The sequence below is a fragment of the Anopheles coluzzii genome, chromosome 2 (assembly GCF_943734685.1).
Source record: "Anopheles coluzzii chromosome 2, AcolN3, whole genome shotgun sequence".
Lineage (NCBI taxonomy): Eukaryota > Metazoa > Arthropoda > Insecta > Diptera > Culicidae > Anopheles > Anopheles coluzzii.
In genome coordinates this window covers 27,885,662-27,903,589 of record NC_064670.1, presented here as the reverse complement: position 1 = coordinate 27,903,589, position 17,928 = coordinate 27,885,662, and the positions used below count along the sequence as shown (strand labels likewise).

The following is a 17,928-nucleotide window of genomic DNA, read 5'->3' as shown; positions in this document are numbered from 1 at the left end:
AAGTTTTGTTCGCTTCAAAAGTATACGAGCGAAGAAGGAAAGGAAGAAGAAAAAAAAACACAAAACATCAACCCGATCTGCACAGCACTCTCGCGGGTCTCGTCCGGGCGACTTGCTGATCGGAGCAAGAAATCTGTGCAGCGTGTTCGCATTTTCGCGTGCACGCTGCCAGCGCGAGAAAAGGACACCGGTACCGCAGCATCGGCGGCTTACGAGCCACGGACAAAGACTTCTCTACCTGCAGAAAGGAGGTCGGTGGAGCGGGGCCAGTTACCCCGTAAAATCGGAGGGAGGGGGACGAGGTAAGAGAAGAGTTCCGATGGGAGATCAGAAAAGATAAGTTTCACTTCAAACAAGTTTTGCGAGCAACTCAATCAACCGGTTAAACGAAACCTTTCCACTTCAGACGCAACCGAGCCGAAAAGGCAGCAGCAGCAGCATCGCGCGCTTTTTGCTTTTACGCTTCGCGAATGTGCGGCCCTGTTCGGTGCTGGAAGGGGCGGAGAGTAGGGTGGATCTTGTGTAGTCAGCTGTGGCACAAAAACGCTGTTTTCGAATGACTAAGCATTCGCGCGTACGGTACTGCTGCGTGTGTGTGTGTGTGTAAGCGCGCACCAGTCGGTTTGTGTTATTGAAGCTTATCCCGAAACTTGTCCTGCGTTTTGCGGCCCGTCCAGCAAGCCCCCGCGAGAGTTCGCTCCCGTTGCGGTTGTTTGGTTGTGACGCTGGCAAAGTTTTGGTGTGTTTGTATCTCTGTGCGTGTGTGTGCGTTGGGTAAAGTAAAAGAAAAGTGAAGCGCAAGGGGGAAAGGTCGATCTGTTGAGGTTCGTTTTATCAAACAATTATCTGATCCACTTCCTAATCGTAGTGCGGAGTGTGTTCAAACTTTGGTCGTACGTTTGCGCTGATTTAGTGTAGGGATTTCGTGTTTTTTTTCCTTCGTATTTTGTTTTTTGATACTGTTGAACCGACAAGTAGGTGGTGCTCCCGGTGAGACGATAATTCGTACTTAGAGTGATTGGGTACGTGAAGAGATTGCTAAAATCATGAACCGTGTTCGGGGAATTATTAATGTACTGTTCATTATTATGGTGCTTAGGATGTAAAATTAGGCTATATTTTTTCATTTGATGTGGAGATTACATATGACCAAGTTATACTCGCCTTACCAAAAAAGTTATTGCATGATTGTCCCATTAATGTTAGTTATTAGTATTTCATGCAGAAAACACTAATATGGAGATTCTTTCTTCACTTCTTGATGGCAATATACGAAAGTTGCTCTTCTTGTAGGTATGTTTCTTTAACGTTAAATTTTAAGCTCAATTTCGACCTAACACACCCATTATTTCTTTCCTTGTATCTTTTCGATCAGACTTTTTCCAACCATTTGGGGAATTCTCAGATCAGTCTGCCCGTGACATTGATTTGATTTGTTCAATTTCGATTATAATACTATCGATAAATCAAAGGTAAAGTTTTATTCTATCACACACACACATACACACACAATGGGTAGATGAAAGGGGTTTTCCCATTGCTAGACACCCTCAGCGGGAAAAGTTTTTCCATACGTTGATTTGATTTCATGTACAATATTGATGGTAAACATGAACCCTCTTTCCAAACGATCCAAAACCCTGTACGTGTTTGATTCCAGCAAAAGTGTACAGTTCGTTGAGGTGTGTGTATGTTCACAGTAGCAACAAACACTGACAATATGATATGGATTTCGAGGAATGTTCTTTCATCTAAAGTTGAAATGTAATCCCATCTTCAGTATTGTTGTTCTGTTGAATTTTGTCCTACTTCCAGAGCTACCTTCATACAGCAGTGAGCAGGAATGTTTGCTCACTTTTGCAACTATTCCCATGCTTGCTGCAACCTGATATGCAACGTTCTGCTTACGTTTAGTGCTGATACATAAGTCCTGCCAACACCATGGTGCCATTGTTCCCACCTGTCAAGCTGGAAGCTTTATCAATCGATTGACGATATTGGGTCAACTTTCTCGACAGCCTTTACAAACTCATGTAAGCTTTGATTAGCTTTTCCGCTAGAAAAACTATTTCAATTAATCCCCAAAGTTATCAGTCATTAAGCTACTGATTCCTGCCGCCCGTACATGGCGCTGCCCAACCAAACCCCAACCCGAGGGTAGGAGTGGCAGAACCGAAAACCGAAACTTTGCACCACTTCCGAGGCAGTCTTTGCGCGGGGCTGTGTTGGATCGTCAGCCGACCGATTATGGTTGAGTGGGACAGATTTGATCCATCCACAATCTTCTGGTGCGTTTCTTGAGGACGTTTCCCGGTCGCCAGGGCAAAGGAAACACGGGCGGGTGGGCTGGGCGTAAAAAGAAACTTCTCGACAAACTAATATCACCGATAAACACGCTTCCCTTCTTTGTCTCGGTTCGATACATGTTTACAGTGTGTTACAAAATTAAGGAAGGTTGCTGTTTGGAAACGATTCCGGTAAGCGCATCTGTCGTGCTACTGAATGTGTTCGGTTTCGCTGACAATAATAGTTGCTGGATGGGGCTGGCAGGCGAGTGGAATGGAATCCGAACTTCTCGGAAAAGGGTAACATATTGTTTAGGAAACCCGTTGGCGGTATCCTCATTCCGGCACGGTACCCGTTCGCCAGCGGGTGCTACTGACGAGGAGATGTTCTTTTTAATCGATTCCAACCCAACATATTGGGTGGATGTAGCTGTAGAATGTAAATAGCGCTGAGTGAAGGCAGGTTTGCCTTCCCGGTAATATGCGTTATTAAAACCATATGCCGTGCGGATGATGCGTGTGGATGGCTGATCGTTTATGATAAAACTATTGTTCACGGCGAACAGGACGTCCAGTTAATGGTTTCATTGAATGCCACGACACACACTGCTGCCAATAAATATTCTTGGAAATGTGATTCCACTTTGAACCTATTCCATGTATCCTTGCCACGCGTATCCCACGTTCATTGAAGGCCTATTAAATTGTAAATAAATTGTTCGAAACCAATAAATCCTAACCCACACGGCGACCGGCCAACCGTTATCCGTGTATCGCGATGAACCATCGCTTGCTGTGCGCTGGGCCGTTTCATTCTGCCGCTCTCCCCTGTCCGGCTCGGACCGTTAAATGATGTTCGGTGGAAAGCCACGGCTTTAAATTTACGCATGTTTGATGTCACGAAAACATGAAAAAGAGAAATCCCACAGGTCAAGTGCAACACGCATTTACCCGGACGGCCATTAATCATACGCCGGGGTAAGAGGCAAACCAGCCAAAGCGCAAATACAGGGAAGCAGCAAACGAAACAACAACAACAACAAAAAAAAGAAACGATTCGCCAAACGCTGTGCCCCGCTTCTGTAATGGACATCATCATTTTTCATCATTTTCATCTCCGTGCTTTGTGTCGTGCTGATCCTACGCCCCGCTCACTGTACCGTTATTGTGTGGCGCGGTAAAACACGCGCAAGCAAACAGTGGATAACTCTTCGTGCCCATATTTCTGTCCCTTATCGTTCCAGATATTGAAAACATTCCCGTGGTCAAGTACGTAGCGGTCGCTGGCAAAAACATTACCCTTGACTGTCCGGGCGTTAACGAGCGTTCGCTGGTGGAGACGCTAGTTTGGCGCACGTCTCATACCATCGCCGAGTACGTCAACGGTTTGCCGTTGGTCAGCAATCAGCGGGTAAGTGTGCGGGAGCTGCTTATCGTGTTTGTTATGTCGGTAGTGCCGGTGGCCGGAACGCATGAGCTATAGATTAAAGTGTAACGATGCAGCAGGAATTGGAACGAAATCAAATGGATCATCTCACCTTAAGCTGATTATGGAGATACGGTGAAGGCAGATTGGAATCGAGATTCTTTTAAATGTGTGTGATTTTATCTATGTTGTTTCTGTGTCAAGTATTTTTATTACATGAAGAATTACATACACACCGATTCAAGTTACAGATACAAGTTAAGGACAAATATGATTTTAGATTCACATTATTACGGCTTCGGTCGTATTTTCAACAAATATGATTGTTGGAAAAATATTTATTCTGCATTTTACCTAATAACATTTATCCATTTGTTAATGATTCCTTTACCTTCAACATTTTTAAGTCTTTTTAAACGTCTCTTTATGATTCAAATATTCAGTTTCGCTTGAAACAATAAAATAATTAATAGCAACCAATAAATAGCTAATATAAAACAATATAAAACGATAAATGAACTAAAGCAATATAAAACAATAATTGAACTAAAAGCAACATAAAAGCGCACACCTCAACACCAACAGTACCAGGCGTCTCCATTTTTTTAATGGCACTAGGCGGCTCCATGGATTTTCCTCACCCTGCACAACACAACTTGAATAGAGAATGCAATACAGAGAACAAGAATGAAGCAGGACGGCAGGACATCTACTTCATTTCATAACGCAGCTTTATAATAATATTCAAACATTTCATAGCAACGGATCACTCAATATTCATCCACTGTGTTTCTATACCAACGGTAATCTTCTTTTACCACCTTTTGTTTACCACAGCTTATAATGCGATGAAGCAGTGGTGTTCATTCATGCCGGTACTATCACACTTTCCCGTGTACAGCGTGGTGCGTATTAGATTAATTAGTGCGTCAGCGTCACTGGCCGTGCAAATTTCCTAATGAATAGAATTAGTCCAATCGTCTACACTCCAAACCAGTGCACACACGGTCAAACCGCGTCCAAGGCTCGCAGGTCTGGCACCTTCAGTATACACTTCATTCGCCACAGCTTAGTGCTGCTTTAATAGCTACGAATGCTCGAAACCATAAGCTGTCCGTTTAGGTCACCAACCATCCTCATTCATCGTGCACAGGTCTAAGCTGTGCAGCGGCGGATGTGCTGGTGCGAACTTTCTATCCTCATCTATCCTGACCCGATCGGCAGACATGTTTGCTGACCTCTGTCTCAATTTACGCCCAGCAAAAACCCGACAAGAGCTACGACAAGAAAGCAACAACATAGAAAAAGAGGGATCGTACAGTCTCCGCCGACACATCCGCTTTCGGGTGAAATAATGATGTAACTCATCATTTTGCTTCACATTAACCCCCCAGCTCCCTTCAATTCCCCTTCCAATCCTGCACTTTCTTCGAGAAACAAAAGCTGCTGCTCTCTTAGCTCGTTTGTGTGTATGCTGTGCCGAGTGTGTAATGATGCTGTTGCGAGTGTAATTATCGTCAGCTTTATCGACACATTTCAGCTCACACTTGCACGCCCTCATCGAGCAGGTGTTCCGTTTTTGACGAGCTCCTTTTTTTGTCACCTGCGTTACAGGCGTTCCCATCGCAAAGCGGTCGCAGTCCCATTGCGCAGCGCACTAATTACTACAACGACTTCTCTGTTATTACCCTTTCGCTCGTTTCAGCTCACACTGCTGGGTGATAATTTTAGCCTGATTCTTAGCCCTGCCATCGCGTCCGATACGGCCGAGTACAGCTGCCTGCTGAACGACCGGCACAGCCCGGAAGCCATCGTTGATTTGCTGGTACAAGGTAAGCACATTGATCGAGGGGGTGGGGGGGGGGCAGGGTTGGTGGAGTTACAATATGGGATGTACACCTTACGCGAGGTTTGGGGGTGCCGTGCATGAGTTGTGGTTGTGCACCACCGAATCACCTCCCACCCAGCACTAATGGGCTGGTACGTACGGCTGTAAGGAAGCTGCTGCAGTAAATTCCCTTCAACATTCCTCCCAGGCACGCGACCCACTCGCACGGGAGGGAAGGTGGGCGATACGAGATTGTTGGCATTCTTCTGGCCACACTGGTTGACAAGAGAATGTATCATTTTCCTGCAAGCTGGTCTTGCAAAAGCTAAGCGGATCTGTCGTTGTGTCGTGTGGCAGCAACATCCAGCAGCAGCAGCAGCAGCAGCAAACGGCAGCTACCTGGGCAGCTCTGTTTTCTCAACGTCCATAAGATCTGTTTCTTGTTCTTCGGTTGCTACATGTTTCCTTCCTTCTGTCACGCTTCTCTCTCCCTCTCTCCCCCAGATGTGCCTGACCCGCCCGGACGTCCGCTGGTCGTAAGCTTCACGTCACGTTCGGTCGATTTATCCTGGGCCCACTCGCAGGACCCCCGAAATGCACCGGTTACAAATTTCATCATCGAAACACGGTAAGGACAGCGGGGCAAAAGGAAGCCCTTTCTCGATTTCACCGACATTATGTTTAGATTTACACCGACTTTCACCCCCGGTCCCCGGGTCCCATCCGTCCGCCAAGACCAAAACCATCCTTGGGAAACCCCGTGGTACGAGTGCCGCAGCGCTTCCGGGGAGGGGGTAGCTGCTAGAATATTTATTTTACAACCTTTTCCTCTTAAAACACCGGCACTAAAACCACCGGCTGCCGCACATACCTTCGCAAACAACGAGTTAAGTGTAAGATAAATTGATTCCGCTGTTGCAACTTCGGTGCGCCAGTCTGTGGTATTTTTTCCCGGCGCCAGGATGCCCCCGGTAAGGCTATAAATTTCTTTTCGGTATTGATTTAGGCGGGCTTTGGATCGGACGAGCGCGGGGCGGCGCGAGGGGTTGGAAAAGGGTACGGCAGATTTGAAGTACCCAACAGTGTCCCACTGGTGCCGGAAGAAAGAGTTGTCTTTGGCGTTGCGGTTAGAAGGATGGGTTTGGGGGAGGCCAGATCAATAACCAAAGGTAAACACTTGACGGGAAAATGGGACTGAAATGGATAGCTATCGCTGGCAGTAGCAATGTTGTGCACGATGGCTGCGATCGTGTGACAAGTCATTTTGCAATAAATGAAGATTTTATTTTGTTTGCGTGTGTACATGTGTGTGCGAATTACGGGGAACAGAAAGCAATTATTACTGTAGATTGTCGATAATCTGGCGTGCTCGAGATTCTGGGTGATTGCTTGTTAAACGATTTCCGCGTATTAGACGAACCATGTACTTGTTGGCCCCCTTGCCTTGAAGCTTTTGCACATTGGGTTTTCTCAGCATACATCATGGATGAGTTCGTATCACGAAAATAGGCGTTATTAAGTCAAAATCAAGAACATTAATTCTGCAGAATTTATTAGCTCTTCCGGTGTCCCGCAAGGCAGTAATTTAGGACCTCTTCTTTTTGTTATATTTATTAATGATTTAATGTATTGTGTGCCGCCTGATACTTGTTTAATGTATGCTGACGACGTCGTACTCTTTTTACCGGTTAAGAGTCCTAACGATGGCATCATCCTTCAAAATATTATAAATGGGTTTGGTACTTGGTGTCTAAAAAATGATCTAGAGTTATCCCTTAATAAACGTTTCATTTAGTGGCGGATCTAACGGTAGGCGGACTAGGCGGGGACCTGCCGATTTAAGGGCCCCGTAGATCGCTAGTCTATAGTATGTATGCCGTATGGACACATTACTAGCGACAAGGGCCCCCGGAAGGATGGACGTTGGGACCCCGAGGCTGGCGAACATTTACATTTGCAACCCCCCCCCCCACCCCCCACACCACCATTTAAAACACACTTTACCATTTACAGGGGGCCTCAACTCGTCTTACCGCCTAGGGCCCCCGATACCCTTAATCCGCCACTGGTTTCATTATTACGTTTCATAGACTAAAAAAACGATCAAGTATAATTATTCGTTGTTTGGCAGTGTGTTAGATCGTCGCCTGGAAGTCTGTGGTCTAGGTGTTACACTAGACTCTAGTTTAAATTTCCGTTTACATATCGACTATACTGTTAACAAGGCATACAAGATGCTAGGTTTTATCTTTCGACAATTCCGTGAATGTAATGATGTCTTATGTTTTAAGTCGTTGTTTACTGGTCTTGTACGCTCGTTTACACGCACGAGGCCGCTTTCATTCTGTACTATGCCCAATTCATATTTCACAAGGCCCGAATAGAAATGACAGTGCTCAATTGAGGGTTTACGTCGCCAGAAAAAGTATTTACGGCGAGCGATAACACTTTGACTGTGCCGGCCCTGTAATGCGCATAAGCACATCGTTCAATTGAAATAATATTTCATCAATTAAAGTAATAATAGTAAAAAAGCATAATGCATTATTTCTGCACAAAACGAACGATCCATATATTGCCGGAAATCAAACAAACCAAGTTGTAGGTACGGAGACACATGTTGTGAGGATTCACCTTTCAATGCTTATTGATTTCACTGCAATATCATTATTGAAGTACAATCGAATTCGGTATCTGCTGTTGGGCAAAATTAACAGTGTATAGCGCTATTGATGAGTGTATATTTCACACGAACTTTGCGAAACAAAATATGGTTCATCGAAAAACAGGGCAAACATTGTATGCGTTACATTCGCCGAATCTCATGATTACTGCCATGAAACCGAATGATAAATCCCACTGAAAATGCTCTGTTAAATTGTTCAAACAAACTCTCTTTTGGCATGTACGCACGATGAAGCTTAACGTGCACAAATTACACAAAAGTGAACAATTAATGTATTCTCGTTACCATTTGTGCAGTGTTAAAGGCGTATTACAAAGCACTCCCGCTTAAATCATGGCACTTTGGTTGTGAATTTCGAGACAAATTTCTTCGCAAATCTCCTGGCAAGCTTCCTTTGTCTCGCTTGCATTCGGTGAACGGACGGATAAACTGTAAAAAGAAAACAATATGCCCGCCGGCTCAAGACATAAATATAGCAAAACCCGATTGTTCCTAAGCTCCTACAAATCTGCATGCCGTGCGAATATGAGCGGTGGGCGAAAGTTTTGCACCATCCCACCCGGTCGGTGCGCTGGAAGGGAAACTTCGTCCGAAGCTTTTGTTATTATTTTCCACCTGGCTCAACGAGGGAAGGAAAAGACAAACACAAATTTTGCGAAATGTGATCCTCCTAGAACACACGCACAATACGCACCCATACACTGTCGTTTTTCCGCGCAGGGACAGAGAACACATGTTCCCCGGTCGTCTTAAAACCGGGAGGATTAGCAAACATTTTTCTCTCCAGCACGCTTTTCCGTGCGGGGGAGGCGGAAAACCTCAAAGTACACTTTCTTTCCCTACCGGTTAGAACCGGTGTCGTAACAAAAGTTATCTCTATCGCACTGGAGAAAGTGGAAAATTGAGGCGGCCCTCGTGCAAACCGCAGCAAACATACAGCGGTTGCGCCAGACTGCGTTGGTTGGTGAGCGCGTGTGTGTGTGTGTGTGTTTGCGGGTGGTAGGTGAAATTTTTAATCTTCGCATAATACCTCAGCTTCCCCGGTGCGGCAACGAAATATGCTTTGGCCTTTCTTTTTGCGTGCGTGATTGTGTTTGAGGGGCGCAAGCATTTTTTTGTTGCTGTTACGATGCTCCACCGTGTTTGTTTGACGTATGTTTGCTTACGTCCATGGTTAAACGAGAAGCAGAAGCTGTCCTTTTTTTTGTTTCTTTGTTCACCCTTCATTTCCCCTTTCGATTCAGAGCAGAACTTTTAAGCAGAACGGCGCGGCTTTGTGGTCTAGTACGGTTGTAAACGCACCGAAGATACATCTGCAAAGATAGTGAAAACAGATCAAAGCGACCGGAGATCAACAAAAAAAAAAATGGCCGGAACTTGGAAAAGAACTTGCAGCAGCAAATTAAACCCACCGGGAGGGCACGTGGCGAGGGCTTAGGTTAGGGTAGCTATTTTTGTTTCTGCTAAAACTCCTCCGATGAGTGGAAATTTATGACTTTTGCCACACCTCCCGCGTCGCTGAACCGCAAACGATTGCTCTCGAGCACGCACCGCAGACGGTTGGGTTTGTTTTGTGCGAGCAAGGGTGTTGTTCATGTCAAAAAAAAAGATGATGGCAGGGACTTTCGTTAGGGAAAACAAAACGAATTTTGTTAATGCTTTTTTGAACGCTGTGTGGGAAGAGCTGGGAAAAGCTATTACATTAGGCGCAAAACCCCGTGGAAGTGCTATCTAAGGAGGAAATAATATTGATAAGAAAAGAACAACGGAGCAAGACAATCCTAACTAACCTTTTCCCTACCGCGAATGTAATGTAGACAGATCTATGCAAGACCGATTGTATTACACTCAATCTACTCACTACACACAAAAAGGATTATATGTTATTTTTTTAGTTAAATTGTTTTATTCGCTACAAAAAACTTTGAATACATTTATTAACTTTCGATCTTGCTGGCTCCAGTTCTTCTGCTATTTGGTGTAAACGTCCTACGCGGAAATGCCGGCCTATACAGAAATTTTTGCAAGACTTTATTCAGTATCAAGCAGCACGAAAATTCAGTCTTTGCTACGGAGGAACGGTCCATTATGGGCTTGAACCCATATGATGGGAATGTATTGAGTGGTTCGAGTTGACGACTGTACCACGGGACCGCCCCAAAGCTCCAGTTCTACTGAATGATTTAATCGGATTAATCAGGAAATAATAAATAATCCTGCAACGAAATCAGGATATCTTTTTTCCGGAATGATAATGTGTATTCATTAAATGTACAGAAGCTTTACAATGCAGAGATTATGATTTAATTCTAGGAATGGTTTTAGTTTGTTCGACTTCCATACCACTCGTCATGCTCTTTTTTCACTTATATTCTTATAACAAGTTCACGTGATTCCCTTTTCCATCCATTTCCACCGCTTTGTTTCTTTCCAGCATCGGTGAAAATGGTGACTGGGAGCAGGAACCACCGATACACACGAAAAGCAGCCAGGCAGCCCATCAGGTGACAGGGCTGCAACCGTTCACCGTCTACAGCTTCCGGGTGATCGCCGTCAACAAGCTCGGCCACAGCCCACCGTCCAAGGAGTCGTACTACTTTGTAACGCTGCGCGAAGGTACGTTACGAAACACGTTACAACCGTAACGCCTCTTCACACAAAACATTTCTTCGCCCGCCTCTCAGCGCCATAATTCAGCGTGCCCCTGCGCGACCTCCGTCCGTGGTTGGTGGTGGTGTTGGTTTTGTGCGTGTGGCATCCAATTAAGCTGTTCCAATTTGCAACCTTACGCGGCGTGCGCTCGCTCTCGCGCTTCAGCAATGCCATCTCCCGCGGTGCACAATTAAAATGGACCCAAACGAAGGTATGCGTACCGGGCCCCTGCCTGGGCAGGCCTGGTCGTAGGCTACCGGTTCGGTACGACCAGTCCTCGTTTCGGTTGCACTGGTACGTTTGTCACCGCACCGGGCATCAGCACGGTAAAACGGGCTGCCCGCGCAAACGTTGGTGCGAGCGTGAAATGTCCGCTCTTAAAAGGCCACCCACGGATCGTAATTGTTGAATAAATTTAAATACATTGAATACCTGCGTATCGTTTTGGGGTTCACTGCTCCAGTTTTTTTGCTGTTGTTGTTGCTCGGTCGGATTGCTTCTCGTTTTCAAATTGTAAGGCTCCGGAAGCAAACACAGAAGCAAACGCGGCATCACTGTGATGTGCGCACCGTTCTGCACAGAACTCGAACTGTGCTGATGAAGAGCGAAGGCACCCGTACCACCCGGGAAGGAGGGTTGGCCGATTGTTAGCACGTCTCGGATGACCATCCGGACGGGACGGGGCCGTGGAGGGGCTACCAAATCGACGTAGCGTGAAAATCAATTAACGTGCCCGTAAGTGTTGGGCGAAGCGGCTTAATTTCCTACCGGCTACACAATAGCCTTTGCCGAAGGAAAGGTATCGCCGGCGACAATGAACGATAAAAGCTCATTTCATTGGAATTAGAAAATGGGTCATTTGTTGGATTCTTGGTGCGAGAAAATGTCCAACCAACAGCTCCGAAGGCGTCGGATTGCGTTTTTTTAGGAAGACATTTTCATTCCAATGAACAATCATTGCAGTGGGGGGGAAATATACCAATGTTTTGAAAAAAACAATCTAAAATGAGTTGAGCATATTTTTTTGCTATTTTTTACCAGCTTTTTCCCAATCCTGACGACGTGAGAATACACATTTGAACTCAATTTAGCGATGATTCAGCACTACTACTCTGGACGCTGGACATAACGAACCTTTTGTGGCGTTTACGGGATGAGATAGAGACACGTTTGTACAGTTGTTTGGTCTAGTATCTATCGATAAAGGGATACGATATAGCCTATGCTCTTTAATGTCCATGCCTTAATGTAAGCTATTGTTTTGTGTTGGTATCACTGTATTTTTGTTGTAGCTCTTGTACTTATTTTTTCTCAACTGATAAATCATACAAAAGTGCACTATAAAATATTACAAACCCATCAGCGGCGGACGACGATGAAATACTGGCTACGTTCGCCCTAGTGCTTTTAATTAAATTTAATTACCGTTAAGTCCGCTTCGCTCCGATGGTGGAACAAGTCTGTAGCAACAACAACAACAACAGCAAAAACGAAACCCAAAACAAAAACACAAATGGGCTGTAGTATTTTGGGATAATTTTTCTCTTCCGGACTTGCTGCGCCGCGTTTTGCGGTTGTGTGCCAAACCGCGCGACGCAGCCCGGCTGCTTTGGTGAATGTGCGGAAGCACGCTAAAATAGATAGTCTGCCGGGACCTGTCCTAATGATCAAACTTACCTAATACCATTACCGACCATCCTAACCGACACCGCGCCCGAACGCGAACGATGGGCGAAGAATGGAGAAGCGTCGCGGGCACTTGCTGCCCTGGCCCTGGCGGGGCCATTTTTCATCTACGTGTACGTGTTTCCACTCGCTTGATATTGATTTTCTTCTTTCTCTCTCTCCCTTCTTTCTATGCTGCTCGCTGCTTCTTGTTCTTGTCTGCTCTCTTTTCAATTTACCCGTTCCAGCACCGACGGGAAAACCGGTAACAACAATCGCACACAACACGTCCGCCACCTCTGTATATATCTCCTGGAAGGCACCGCCGCCGGAATCGATTCTCGGCGAGTTTCTCGGCTATCGGATAACGTACCGGCCCCGGGACTACCACACGGACGACGTCAAGGAGATCTACATCCGCGATAGTACCGTCGAGGTGAGGTTTTCGGGCACGACGAAATTCGATTTGCCCCGCGTTGCTGTTGGGCTGGCGCCAGCCGGGCGTCCGTCCAGTCCGTACGACATGATCGTAGCGGGTGGACATGGGAAAGGGCCGAAAGGGGTGTGAAACGTTGAGTGGTGCAGCTGGCACTGCCAGCTACCGTGTAAGTTCGGTGTGGGGTTTGGAGTGGAGAAAGTGAACAGTTTTTTTTTTTTTGCGCTACAGACCCATCGTTACACACGCGACCATGAAGTGCAGCTGGGACGATGGCCAGTTGCAGCAGGTGGGGTTGGTTGGTTGGTGGACTAAACGTACCAAAAGCACTGATGGCCTTGCACTTTCGCATTGCAACATGTCCTCCTTCCCTCTCATACGCACACACACACACAGTCACATGCAAACGCTCATACGCTCAGGCACAGAGTTCAGTAAATTATCCAATTTACAAACCCCTTTCCACTGTGTGTGTGTGCACTGTACTGTACGAGCGAGCCTTCCCCAAAAAATAAAAGTTTTACCGATGTGTATGAAGCATGAGACAAAAAAAAAGTTAATTTCTAATAGAAATTATCACCCCTTGCAGGTCAGCCCCTGCTGCCCGGAAAACCCTTACCATCAGCATAAGGAATAGTGTCGTCCGTTTTTTTTTACATACCGGGCGACTTTCGACGGAATGAAAAAAGTTAATGTTTTTAGTTTGGCTAATCCATTTTCCAACTACTTCCCGAGCAGACAGAGGGGGCCATTCGGTCGGGTGATAGAAGTTCATTTTGTGAAATGGAATGGAGTGGTGCATGCAGCAGTGGTAGGTTTTTTTTTTGGCTGTTGTAATTTTAATAAAGATTTATCTCATTCCATTTGTGCTGCTGCTTATGTGAAACAGCATGTTAAAAGTTTAAATGCTATTAAACTTGCACATTTGGGCAGGCCGGGGTTTTGGGGATAACTTTCGACATAAACCAGACCGAAAGTGCAAGCAGTTGGAACAGCGACATTCTAATAGAGCACCATATGATGCACCGAGAATGGACACGTACATGGTGCAAAACAGTGGCTAACAAATGTACCTTGGGAAGGTTTACCAGCGTATTGGTGTTGCTGGTGCTATTTAGAAAGCATTTGAAGAAGGGAAGACTGGATTTGTGTTTGTAGTTTGTTATAAGCGTTCCATAAACTATGTCAAAAACCATGGCAAAATATCTTGCTTAAGAAATTTAAAACTATATCCGCAAACCCCCTATGCCTGTTATGCAGTCTTTCTGTTCTACGAAGAAATACTGGCATTTTTTGAAGGTAACGAGATGCATTACAAACGAACATCCAAGTATAAGTGAGTAAGTGTGATTGAGGGTATTATTTTTGCGACTCACTCTTTCACGATTCTTATTCCTAGAAGAATGTCTATTTCTATACGACATGGTAAGTGAGTGATATTAACCCAAAAGGGCCAAAGTACTAGTCGCTGCAAAGAGTAAGTGAGCTGAATAACAAAACGGAGCGATAACAAGATTGTTACAGGATTTTGTTTTTGATCCCAATGGATTTTTAGATGCTTCTAAAATGTTGTTGTTTAAAATTTTCGGCTTGTACTCTCTGAAAAGAAGAAGTATAATATACTTTAATTTTTAAGCTTCCGAGAACACCTTTTTGTGTTTGTATGCGTAACAAAAGTCCCGATTTAGGCTTACTCAAAATTTACTCCATTTACTCAAAATAAATAGATAGCTACATCCGTAGCAACAACGCCAGTGCTGCAAAATATCACTGTCAATGTCATAAACAATCTGACTGAAACAAAATCCATGTCAGCGTCGCGCACTCAATTGTGATAATCAGAGGTGATAGTTAAAACGATTGGTGTGATCAATGCATGCTTCGTGATATGTTTGCAACCAACGCTTGGTCAGTCATTATGTCATGACTTTTTTTTTACTGTGATCAGTTCCGCAAAATGTCACTGACATAGTCATGATAAATTCCGGCTGAAATAAATTAATGTCAGCGTCACGAGCTCTACTGTGATGATCAGAGGTGAGACTCAAACAGTTGTTGCGACCAGCACATGTGGTGGTGACATTGTGTGCAACCAACTCTTGGTCAGTCACTTGGACGCGACCTTTTCAGTCGGTGATCATCGCGATGGTCATGGGAGATATACGGTGCTTGCGAGTGGTTCCAAGAAAACAAAATGAGCATTGTTTCTCGCTCTGTTTGACCCGACAGCTCACCAAACTAGATAGAGCGTGAAAGCATGCTCATTTTGCTGCTTGGAACCACACGTCAACTATAATCTAAGATTGTCGTGATTATCCCTAACACAAAATGTCGTGACCAAGTGAGTGATCAATAGTTGGGTGCTATTCAAAATGTCATCAAGCATGTGATGGGTCCATCAAATGTTTGAGTCTTACCGCTGATCATCTAAGTTGTGTACAAAGTGGGTATAGGGACTAGGTGGGCTTATAGGTTTGGCGGGAAGGCCATATTCGACGAACGAATGACAGGAGGGGATTCGATTGTGAGTCGTGATTATCCCCGACACAAAATGTCGTGACCAAGTGAGTGATCAATAGTTGGGTGCTAAACAAAATGTCATCAAGCATGTGATGGGTCCATCAAATGTTTGAGTCTTACCTCTGATCATCTCAGTTGTGTACAAAGTGGGTATAGGGACTAGGTGGGCTTATAGGTTTGGCGGGAAGGCCATATTCGACGAACGAATGACAGGAGGGGATTCGATTGTGAGTCGTGATTATCCCCGACACAAAATGTCGTGACCAAGTGAGTGATCAATAGTTGGGTGCTAAACAAAATGTCATCAAGCATGTGATGGGTCCATCAAATGTTTGAGTCTTACCTCTGATCATCTCAGTTGTGTACAAAGTGGGTATAGGGACTAGGTGGGCTTATAGGTTTGGCGGGAAGGCCATATTGGACGAACGAATGACAGGAGGGGATTCGATTGTGATATGTAGTTTTTCACCCACACTACGACACATCATCCAAAATAGCCATTGGAATTCACACGCATACATCAACAAATGATCGAATCCCCTCCTGTCATTTCGTTTTCATTTTTCTACAGTACGGCTGTCAATTTGTTCGGGATAAGCCCACCTGTATAATAAACCCACTTTGGTTGTGTACGTGAACTGATTTGAGCTTCTTTTCAGTCGTAAGTGTTGATGACTGAAACAGTGGCATTTTGGCAGCACTGTTCTTCTTCTTCTTCTTCTTCTTCTTTGGTTCAACAACCGATGTCGGTCAAGGCCTGCTTGTACCCATTTGTGGGCTTGGCTTTCAGTGACTAATTGATTCCCCCCATAGCAGGATAGTCAGTCCTACGTATGGCGGCGCGGTGTATTTGGGGATTGAACCCATGACGGGCATGTGGTTAAGTCGTACGAGTTGACGACTGTACTACGAGAACGGCAATGCAGACTAGTCGACCAATTAGTTAAGCTTATAGCTACTACTATTTGTTGGGGACTGCGCTGCCCCAACGTGGGAAAGAAGAATACAGTGGAGGTTTGTAAGGCCTCTATCTTGCGGAGAACAACCGGTGAAAAAAGAGCTGAAGCTCACTAGCTTCAGCCTGGAGGAAGACCGATTTTCTTTCTGCCTAACACGAGGAATTGATACACTCGGAGTACCAAAACAGGACTGGTTGTGTTTATTTGCACGTCTGTTTGCTTCGCAAGTTCTAAACCAACAACAACTCTCTCAGCGCTGGCTCGCGCTTTTAACCGTTCGCGCATGGGAGACAATCGTAAGAAATTCATATGTGTGAGTGTGAGAGAATTAACTCGATCGCGCACGAGAATAATGCAAAACGTTAACGTTAAGAATTCTAGAACTTCTCTCTCTTTCTTCTGCTGCGTGTTTCACACGCGCTGCGACTGGTTCACTGTTGGAGCGAACCGTTTGGGCGCGAACACTATTTATAAATGGTTTTAAAGCAATCGTGGAAAATGTAACGATTACACAGTAATGCTTAAAAAAAATGATGAAATAAGACTGATGAATCTGATGATGCCTTTCTACACTTTTCATTCTCACTACGAGCCATAAAATTAATATTTAATTAAGCACTTTCGGAGTGCTTGTCGAATGATCCATATCTCCTGGTTGGCAGCAGTACACAGTAAAGCACCGTCCTCTACCAATGTTCATTTGAACACATACCATTTATTTAATAGAGCAGAAATTGTGCGCTATAGTGCTTTAGCAAACGTTAAACAAATGCTTGCCTGCCCGTTCAGCAGCATACAATGTGGAGATCGCCTAGCACTGCACAGTCGCCTGGCACCGCTGCCATTGTGACACAAAAGCCAAGTTGCTAGGGAGGAGCGAGAAAGAAAAAAAACCTATATATACTAAAACACTCTACAAAACACTGGGAAAATGCTCGTCGCCAAGCGGAAGCACGAAATTCAATTAAACTTTACGCCCCGGCGTGATTTGCGATCACTCATTGTTTGCTGCTCATTGTGAATTTTTCAATCTTTTTTTTTCCTTCACACTTCCCCCATCGCTGCTATAACACGGTCACTAGTTTTTTTTTGCTCGCGAGAATGTTCTACAGGGAGGTTTCGTTCACGGCGTTGGAAACCAACCAGCAGCCTGACCTCCTCAGTTTGGTATGCTTCCGGCAAGGTTCAGTATTTACACAAAAGTCGAAGCTCGGCATCGGACAGCTCCGCTGCTGGTTTCGCAGCAATAGGCAGGGCCGTCGAACCACACCCGGGACAACACTCTTTCCAGCTCCGGGCGCCTCCGGCCGTTAGGGCAGAAAATGCATTCATCAGCAAACAATGCATAATAATTCTGTTTACACACGTAAATGCACCCTGTATTCTTGCCGATAGTGAGGCACTAGTAGCAGCTGCTCCTGCTCTTTCTGCTGCAACCACTGCTCCCAGCGCTTGAAGGAAGGGGTGCTTT

At 45.2% G+C, this 17,928-nt stretch overlaps 1 protein-coding gene across 2 annotated transcripts in view; it reads left to right on the top strand.

The window, feature by feature from the left end:
* The window catches only part of LOC120961008 (tyrosine-protein phosphatase 99A), a 45,624-nt gene that overhangs the window by 7,091 nt on the left and 20,605 nt on the right, over positions 1-17,928 (top strand). For both annotated transcript variants that reach the window (XM_049606791.1, XM_040384547.2), the window contains exons 2-6: positions 3,530-3,696; positions 5,417-5,543; positions 6,044-6,167; positions 10,660-10,841; positions 12,791-12,978. In XM_049606791.1, coding sequence (XP_049462748.1) covers positions 3,530-3,696; positions 5,417-5,543; positions 6,044-6,167; positions 10,660-10,841; positions 12,791-12,978 — 788 coding nt within the window. The remainder of the gene's footprint in view (positions 1-3,529; positions 3,697-5,416; positions 5,544-6,043; positions 6,168-10,659; positions 10,842-12,790; positions 12,979-17,928) is intronic.